Genomic DNA, 9,994 nt, shown 5'->3' with positions numbered 1-9,994 from the left:
ACAGACACACACTTATATTATTATTATTATTTATATACACGCATATCTACCTACACACACATTTTTTTTTTTTTTTACAAAAATTAAAAAAAACCAAAAAACAAAAAACAAAAAACAATAATAAATGGATAGAATGGATAGTTCAGATGAGGAGATTGATAACATTTCAGACGATGAATTACAAAGTGGTGATGAAATTGAAGTAGAGAGTAGCAATTCTCCGTTGAGATTAAATTATATTTTAGGAAATGAAATTGGAAGGTAAATAAAAAATATAAAAATTAATTTTAATTTTAATAATATAAAATTATACATTACTAATTATAAAAAAATTAGAGGTGCATTTTCAATTGTTAGAGAAGCAACTAGTAGAGCTACAGGTACAAAAGTTGCAATTAAATCAATTAATACAAGATTCATTAAAAATAAATTACTCATGAGAGAGATTGAAATTATGAAAAAGGTTGGAGATCATCCAAATATTTTAAAATTATATGAAGTTTATGAAACTACTAAACATCTTCATTTAGTATTGGAATTGTAAGTGGCTATTTCAAATTTTGCTACTACAACAACAACAACAACAACAACGACAACAACAACAACAACAACAACAACAACAACACAATTAATAATAATTTATTAATTATATGTAATTAAATTTTAATTTTTAGGGTTACAGGTGGTGAATTATTTGATAAAATTGTACAAAGAGGTGAATATTCAGAACAAGATGCAAGTAAAATTGTTAGACAAATCGTATCAGCAGTTGGTCATTTACATGCTAATGGAATTGCTCATAGAGATTTGAAACCACAAAATTTATTATGTGCAGGTGAAGAAGGTGATGATATTAGGGTAGCAGATTTTGGATTAAGTAAAATATTTGGAGATGGTGATTATTTAGAAACATGTTGTGGTTCACCAGAATATGTAGCACCAGAAGTTTTAGAATGTAAACCATACGATAAAGCATGTGATTTATGGAGTGTTGGTGTTATCACCTATGTTTTATTGACTGGTTGTTTCCCATTTTGGGATAAGAATAATGCTGTACTTTATGAGAAAATTAGAAATGTAGATTATGGTTGGCCTGAAGGTTTAGAAGTTTCAAATGAAGCAAAAGATTTGGTTTCACATCTCATTGAAAAGAATCCTGAAAAAAGATTCACTTTCGAACAATGCTTAATTCATCCTTGGGTAACTGGTGAAGGTGTTAGTAATGCTAGAAAGATTAAACCATTCCAACAACAACAACCAAATAATAGATAAATTCAAAAAAATTAAAATCAAAAAAAAAAAAAAAAACAAAACAATAATCTAAAGATATACAGAATTTTTAAAAAAAATAAAAAAACAAAAAAAAAAAAAATAATTAAAAAAGATTTGATAATAGTAATAGTAATAATAGTAATAATAAATAAAAAAAAAAAAAAATAAAAAAATAAAAATAAATAAAAACAAAATAGTAATTTTACAGTATTAAATAAATAGTAAACTTAAGTTTGTTTTGGTTTTTTTTTTTTTTTTTTTTTTTTTTTTTTTTTTTTTTTTTTAAAAAAATTATTTTTTATTTATGATTATTATTATTATTTTGAGTTGATTGTATTTATTATTATTATTATTTTTTTTATTTTTTTATTTTTATTTTTTATTTTTTTTTTAATCTTCAATATTAACATCATCTTCATCATCTTTCTTTTTTCTTTTACCTAATGATTTCTTTGGAGTCTTTTCTTCAACAACACCAATTATTCCTCTTGGTTTTATTTGCTTGTCACTAATACAATTTGGACATTTATAAATGAAATGCTCATTTTCAAGGTTATCTATAATATTTTGATCGCAATGATCGTGAACTGATTTATGACAATATTGGCAAGTAGTTATAGAATCTTCTTCTTCTCCTTCATCTTTTATTGAATGACTACAAATTGGGCAATATTTCTATAGAAATAATATTAGTAAAAAAAAAAAAAAAAAAAAGTATTAATAAAAAGTTAATTTAATTTTTTTTTTTTTTTTTTTTAATATACTTACTGATTTTTCACTAAAACCTTTTGAAAAACAAGAATCACAACATGTATAATTTTCTTTCCATTTAATTTTATTGAGACTATTTTTATCAACTCTTGAATAACAATGAATACAGAAAGCACAATCGTTACATCTCCAACCACCTTCAGGAGTTTGAGATAATGGTGGTGTTAAACAAAAAGTATGATAACCTTTATCACAAACATCACAAAATAACATTTTCTCATCATGACCAGAGTCATCACATAGTTCACAACTTTTACAATCTGTACACTTCCATTGAGTTGGATCTTCTCTATACTTATCAATACACTTTTGATGTAAATTTAAACATTTAGCATGATACTTTTTACTACATGATGAACAAGTTATTAAATTACTATTCAAATCTAATTGACTACAATGATCACATGTAAATTGTTGACCACTAGTTGATGTACTTGAACTTGTAATATTATTAATAATTTGTTGATTTTGTAATGGTTGTTGTTGTTGTTGTTGTTGTTGTTGTTGATTTTGTAATGGTTGTTGCTGTTGTTGATTTTGCAATTGTTGTTGCTGCATTGGTTGTTGTTGTTGCATTGGTTGTTGTTGTAATGGTTGTTGTAATGGTTGTTGCATTGGTTTCTGTTGTTGTTGTTGTTGTTGTTGTTGTTGCAATTGTAATTGTTGTTGTAGTAATTGTTGTTGATATAATTGTTGTTGTAATTGTTGTTGTTGTTGTTGTTGTAATAATTGTTGTTGTAATTGTTGTTGTTGTTGTAATTGTTGTTGTTGTTGTTGTTGTTGTAATTGTTGTTGAATTTGTCTTTGTTGTTGTAATTGTTGTAATTGTTGTTGAGTTGGTTGTGGTGGTGGTGAATTAATTAATAATTGAAAGTTAATTTGTGGGAAACTATTTTCAACTTCTTTACATTTTTGATTGTACAATACCATCTCATTTTCATAACGAATTTTATCTTCTCTAGCTTTTTCATAGTACTCTTTTTGGTCATCTGGTGTCAATTGTTTCCATTTTGCGCCTAAAATCTTTGAGATATCTGAGAGTGGTACATCAGGGTTCATTCTTTTCTCATCTTCACGATTAATATTCATATAGTGAAAATAAGCAGACACATTAGATCTTGGACGTACAATAGCTTCGATCTCTTCTTCGATCTTCTTTTTTCTATCTCTCTCCAATTCTTGATATCTTGCGATTTGTTTCTCTTGCTTCTGATGATTCATTAACATCTCTTTTTGAATCTCATGAATATCACGTTGTTGTTGTAAATAAACGTATCTATTATTAATCATTTGTTGATTTTGATAATTTATTAATTTCTTTTCAAATTCTGGTACATCATTCCATTTATCTGAAACTTTAATACCCCAACTACTAATAACTTGAAGTGTTTTTGTATGTGGATCAAACTAAATTATTTTTTTAAAATTAATTATTAATTATTAAATTTATTTATTTATCTATATTTAATTTTATAAAAAATATATATACGTACATAATGTGGATATCTTTCTTGTCTTTCTAATAATAAGATTGAATTAAAATCGGAAGCATTCTTTTCACGTGCTTTTTTTTGTTCAGGTGTTAGTGTATAGCTAAAGTAAGAGGTGGCAGCATGTTGTTCAATTAGAAGTTGTTGATATTCATTAAAGCTTTGAAGTTGAATATCATTTTGAAGTTTTTGTTGTTGTTGTTGTTGTTGAAAGATTTGTTGTAACTGAATATTGGCTCTTCTAGTTGCCATTGCACCTTGCATACCAAACATTGGCATAACTTGTTGATCAATACCAACTACACCACTACTACTAGCTCCACTACCACCAATAACCCCTCCAACATTACTAATACCACCAATACCAATACTACTACCAGCAACACCACTAATAGTAACACCACCACCTCTCTTTTCTGGACATAAATGACCTTTTTTAATTTGACCACATTTTGAACATAAATAAGTTCCTGGTGTATCACCAACTTCCATTTGTTGTTGTTGTTGTTGCTGTTGTTGTTGTTGTTGCTGTTGTTGCTGTTGTTGTTGCTGTTGTTGTTGTTGTTGCTGTTGTTGCTGTTGTTGTTGCTGTTGTTGTTGTTGTTGCTGTTGTTGCTGTTGTTGTTGCTGTTGTTGCTGTTGTTGTTGACTAATTGGTACAATATTCATTGTATTATTTGTAATAGTAGTATTCATTTTTACTATTTATATAATAAATTAAATATATTATTTGTTTTTATTTTTTTTTTTGTTTTTTTATTTTTTTTTTTATCTATTTCTTATATATTAGAGAAAACAAAAAAAAAAAAAAATTTGGAAAATGAATTTAAAAAAAAAAAAAACAGATCAATCCAAACTAAAAATCGAACCTTATGTCGTTAAATTAAATGAAATATTAAAAAAAAAAAAAAAAAAAAAAATTAAAAAAAAAAAAAAATTTGAATTTTTTTTTTTTTAAAAAAAAAAACAAAAAACATTAAAAAAAAACCAAAGTAACTGCAATATTTTAAAATTATTTTTACTATCTTAAGCACAAAAGGAATAATTTTTTTTTTTTTTTTTTTTTTTTGAACTTTTTTTTTTTTTTAGATTCTTTTTCATTTATTATTTATTATTTATTTGTCTTTTTTTTTTTTTTTTTTTTTCCAAATAAATTGGTATGATGGCACCCAAACGTGGTAGACCACCCAAAAATAGACCATTAAATACAGTGGATGACAGTGGTAGAGGCGGTAGAGAAACAGGATTTAACACATCTCAAAGTTCTGGACATGAAGATGATGATAATAATTCAAAGGGGTAAATATAATGTTTTCATATATATATTTTAAAAAAATAACCAAAACATATCCTAATTCAATTTCTCTCTCTCCTTTTATACAATATTAATATCTATCTATATTATAGAGAAAATATAGATATTAAATTAATGTTACCATCAGTAGATTTATTACCAAAAATTATAGGGAATGGATATATATCAAAATTATCATCAATGAGTATAATACCTTATAAATCTGATGATGATAATGATAATGATAACGACCAAGAAAATACAAGTAAAAATAATAACAAGAATACCAATAATATAGATACAGATATAGATATTAATAATAGTAATAGTAATAATAATAATATTAATGAAATAGCGATTGATCAAGAAGATTTAAAGAATGCATGTAGGGATGTATTATTATTTAAGAAATACGTTAGAGATTCAAAGGTATTAATTAATAAACAAATTGAAAAATTAGAAAAGTTTGAAGATAAAATTCAAAATATACCACCATTAAAAGCAACTGTACAAAGAAATAAATATAAACCAAAACCAATTAGAAAACAAACAACATCTTTTAAACAACAACAACAACCACAACAACCACAACCTTCATCATCATATTCGACGACAACAGCAGCATCAATAATTTCATCATCATTATCACCTCAAAATCATGATGTTGATTTTCAAGATGTTTCTTCAATAAATTCAACCAATAATACATTAGATGCTCCAAAAAGTTCTGAATTTGAAAGTGGTTCTGAAACTTCCTACACTTTAACTTCTGCTTCAAAAATACCACAATCACAACAACAATCAAATTTTATTGAAGAACATATTAATAACAATAATAGTAATAATAGTAATAATAATAATAATAATAATGTTACTATAATTGATAATAATAATAATAATAATAATAATAATAATAATAATAATAATAATAATAATAATAATAATAATAATAATAATAATAATAATAATAATAATAATAATAATAATAATAATAATAATAATAATAATAATAATAATAATAATAATAATAATAATAATAATAATAATAATAATACTAATACTACTAATAATAATAATAATAATAATAATGAAATTAATGATAATGATAATAATGTTAATATTAATAATAATATAAATGAAAGTAATAATTATTTAACAAATGAAACAAATATAAACGATAATATTAATAATAATAATAATCCTAATAATAATACTAATAATAAAGTTGGGAATAAAGGTGGTAAAAAGAGTAGAGCTAGATTTGATAATAGTAAATTAAGAGTAAATGAAAGTGATGAAGATATAGATATTGTAGAAGTTGATGAACAACATGTAAATAGTAAAAAACCAATAAATAAATCTTCATCAAAGAGTAATAATAATAATAATAATAATAATAATAATAATAATAATAATAATAATAATAATAATAATAATAATAATAATAATAATAATAATAATAATAATAATAATAATAATAATAATTCATTTGATAGTGATTTATTTCAAAGAGAAGATCCTGATGATATTGCAAGTCAAAGTGAATCAGAATCTATTCAATCAAGTATATCTTCAATACCAAATAATCATAGTGGCGGTGGTGGTAATAATAATAATAGCAATAATAATTCAAATTCAAAATCAACGTCAAAGAATAGGAAGGGTGCACCAAAAAATAATAAAAGAAAAGGTTCATCTGCAAGTGAGGATAGAAAAAGAAAGAAACAAGAAGAAGAAGCACGTACACAATATGTTGGACCTGCTGTATTTTGGGCTTCAATGGATAACTATTTCAAACCTATTACAAATGCTGATTTAGAATTTATAAAACCAAAATCAGATGAACAAGAGATGAAATATTTTGAAGTTCCACCATTGGGTACTCATTATACAGAGCTTTGGCATCAAGAGGATCAAGATAGACTAAATGCTCTACTAAGCGGTAGTGGTAGTGGTAAAAATCGTACAAATGTAAGATCAACCGCAGGTAATAGGGCCAATAGTATTAGTGGAAGTGGTGTTAGTAGTAGTGGTGGTCATAGTAATAGAGACGATCATGATAGTACTAGTGGTAGTGGTGGTCATGATCTATTTGGTAATCCACTACAATCATTATTTGGTGAATCTAAAGATTCTGAGTCATCTTCAATTTCAACCGATGAAATATTTTTAGGTGATCTCTCAATGAGATTATTATCAACCTTAATTGATGAAAATATTGTTTTAACAGTACCAACTAATAATAATTCAATAGTTAAAAATGATTCATCATCATCAACAACAACAACAGTAACTACAGCAACAACTTCTTCTAATAATAATCCATCATCATCATCTTCATCTTCTTCTTCTTCTTCTTCAAATACAACATCAACATTACCTAATGAATTAAAAACATTAGGTGGACCAGTAATTAAATTTAATCAACCATTAACTACAATATATACACCAAATAGTCAATTAACTTTAGAGCAACGTGTTCAACAAGAATTAAGAGGATTAGGACTATATGATGATTGTAGATTACCAACATCAATCAATGATTTAATACCAACCAAAGAGAAAGAAAGAGATAGAGAGGATGATGAAATCTCTGAAGAATTGAGAATGTTACAAAATCAATTGAGATTACAGTTACATAGTAATAATATTTTAAGAATGAAGGCAGTCAATGAGTATAAATCAGTTTTAGCTCATCAAGAAATAATGAGAAAGAGAAAAATATCCCATTCTAATAGTGAAAGAAATTATCAACAATTAATCAAACGTGATAAAAAGAAAAAGAAATTAAAAAGTACTTCACTATTACCTTTAAAATAAAAATAAATTTAATAAATAATAATAATAGTATTTGTACAAAATTTATTTTTTCCAAAATAAAATAATTATAAAAAGAAAGAAATTATTATAACACAAGTTACAATGACGTCTTTTTTTTTTTTTTTTTTTTTCACTAATTATAACATGTTAAGAAAATTTTAATTTTATTAGGTATAATGTATTTAGTAGTGTTGCATATATTTGAGGCAAAAGAAGCTTCAATGTCAATTTGTAGTTAGGATGGTTTTTTTTTTTTTTTCAGATATTAATTATTTGAAATATTAAGGTATTAAAAAAAATCGTGGTTTATTTAAGAGTTTTTAGATTTAAATACAGATAGTTTTTCATCTGTGGAGGGTTTGTCGCTATACAATTGATTGTAGATCCAAACCCAGGTGTTATGAATTATGTTTCTATAAGTATCTAGATAGGTCATAATTTACACATTGATTTCCCTCTCAAAGTAATCTTTGTGGAATAAAAGTAATCTTTGTGGAATCGAAGATTTGCTTTGTATTGGTTAACTTCACCACGATCATTCCCACGATCATTCCTATTATTTTGTGTAGTTCTGTTAAAACATTATTGTTTTTGTATCTGTTTCTTTGGTGGCCTTTGTTTGACTATACCTGTTTCAATGAATGTGAAGTTTTTCAATTTGATTAGTTCTAGTGTTTTCTTTACGCAGATGTAGCAAAAACTTAAAGACATAAATTTAAATCAAATAATTTGAATGGTGTTGAATTAGGGATTTGTTTGGTGTGTATTGTTATACAGAATCGAACCTGCGTCATTTTTACCACCACTGAAAATTATCGACATCGGCAGGGTTCGAACCTGCGCCTCCTAGGAGATTTGATTTCAAGTCAAACGCGTTAGACCACTTCGCTACGATGTCTTTGATGAAATTTTGAATATAAATTAAAAATTTTAACTATTTCATAGAAATTTAAAAAAAATAATATTATTACTTGTCAAAATAAATTCATCATTAATTGTTAGACATTCTAAATAATATATTATTTTCAAAAAAGCATTTACAAATCTACTTATTATGACATCGACATTTGTTAAAATAAATTTGTTACTTTAGACGCTCTTCACAAATAAAATCTTTTCCAAAAAAAAAGCTTTTCACAAATAAAATAAAAGGAAACTATAATAAAAATAATTTTTTGTCCATACAAGATAAAATAAAATAAAATAATATAATATTATATAGAATAAAATAATATAATATAATATAATATAATAAAATAATAAAATAATATAACATCACATAATAAAATAAAATAAAATAAAACCATTAGTTGAATTTTTTATTTTATTTTATTTTTTTTCTATTTTTTCTGTAAAGACCACATGATAAAGTCGCGTCAACAAATTCTATATAACTTCCAAAAAAAGACTCATATCGTAATATATAATAAAAAAAAAAAAAAGTGGCTGTCTCATAGTTTTTGAAAATAAATTCTCAAATCGGTGGTGTGTTAAAAGGAAGAAAAAAAAAAAAAATAAAAAAATAAAATAAAAAAAAAAAAAGAAAAAAATTGATGAGGAATTTGACCCCTTAATCAAAAAATTAAAAAAAAAATCTTCAAATAAAAAAAAAAGTAAAAAATTTTATTTATAAGATATTTTCCAATTTTTTTTTTTGGAATTATTTTTTTATTTTATTTTATTTTATTTTTTTTTTTGGTGCAAAGTAAAAAAAAAAAAAAATGATTATAAATTTTTTTAAAAAAGATTTTTATTTTTATTTTTTTGTTCATCCTCAGTTTTAAACAGCTCATTATAAAATTCAAATAAAATAAAATGTTATTAAATAAATCATTATTGCTCTTAGTTGCCTTTGTTTTTGCTATCGTTTCAGCCACTACCTACAGCGAATTCAAAATTACAGGTACCAACCCACTTACTCAAGAAACCTGTGATCCATCCATTGTCTACACATCACAAAATGGAGCTTGCCAAGGTGTTTGTGGTATGTTTGGTAAATTAGTTGCAACCTCAAATTCAACTCAATTCAATGTCGAAATGTATGGTTCTGCAGGTTGTGTAGGCCCACTTGGAACCACCGGATTAACTTGTTTACCAAATGAACAAGTAATTAAAGTCACCGAAACTATCTCTGTTGTTTGTTTTGCTGATAAAGATGAACCATCAGGTGATGATTCATCAGGTGATGATTCATCTGCTGCCGCCACCATGATTGCTTCTTTCTCTGCCATCCTTATCGCTTTATTATTTGCTTTATTATAAATAATTATAAATAATGAATAATAAATAAAAAAAAAAAAAATTTGTATAATTGAAAAAAAAAAAAAAAAAAAAAAAAAAAAAAAAA

General features: G+C 24.7%; 4 protein-coding genes and 1 non-coding gene across 5 annotated transcripts; 3 read left to right on the top strand and 2 right to left on the bottom strand.

Moving 5' to 3' along the window:
* Positions 1-124: 124 nt before the first annotated feature.
* DDB_G0282429 (CAMK1 family protein kinase) lies at positions 125-1,272 on the top strand (the record flags this gene model as incomplete). Its single annotated transcript, XM_634952.1, has 3 exons — positions 125-261; positions 337-540; positions 675-1,272. The coding sequence occupies 3 exons, from the start codon at positions 125-127 to the stop codon at positions 1,270-1,272; spliced, it is 939 nt and encodes a 312-aa protein (XP_640044.1).
* A 390-nt stretch (positions 1,273-1,662) lies between these two features.
* DDB_G0282427 (PHD zinc finger-containing protein) lies at positions 1,663-4,229 on the bottom strand (the record flags this gene model as incomplete). The annotated part of the gene is made up of 3 exons (XM_634951.1): positions 1,663-1,947; positions 2,041-3,450; positions 3,537-4,229. The coding sequence occupies 3 exons, from the start codon at positions 4,227-4,229 to the stop codon at positions 1,663-1,665; spliced, it is 2,388 nt and encodes a 795-aa protein (XP_640043.1).
* A 466-nt stretch (positions 4,230-4,695) lies between these two features.
* DDB_G0282425 (hypothetical protein) lies at positions 4,696-7,647 on the top strand (the record flags this gene model as incomplete). Its single annotated transcript, XM_634950.1, has 2 exons — positions 4,696-4,832; positions 4,941-7,647. 2 exons carry the CDS (start codon positions 4,696-4,698, stop codon positions 7,645-7,647), a joined length of 2,844 nt encoding a protein of 947 aa, XP_640042.1.
* Positions 7,648-8,463: 816 nt separating this feature from the next.
* Positions 8,464-8,545, bottom strand: tRNA-Ser-UGA-6. Its single transcript has one exon. It is a non-coding gene; the product is annotated as a tRNA-Ser (tRNA).
* Positions 8,546-9,462: 917 nt separating this feature from the next.
* On the top strand, positions 9,463-9,909 carry ponD (ponticulin-related protein; the record flags this gene model as incomplete). Its single annotated transcript, XM_634949.1, has 1 exon — positions 9,463-9,909. One exon carries the CDS (start codon positions 9,463-9,465, stop codon positions 9,907-9,909), a length of 447 nt encoding a protein of 148 aa, XP_640041.1.
* Between the last annotated feature and the right edge of the window lie 85 nt (positions 9,910-9,994).

This window comes from Dictyostelium discoideum, assembly GCF_000004695.1.
Source record: "Dictyostelium discoideum AX4 chromosome 3 chromosome, whole genome shotgun sequence".
NCBI classification, from domain to species: Eukaryota; Evosea; class Eumycetozoa; order Dictyosteliales; family Dictyosteliaceae; genus Dictyostelium; species Dictyostelium discoideum.
The sequence above is the reverse complement of the archived record's forward strand: the minus strand, read 5'-3'. Positions and strand labels throughout refer to the sequence as shown.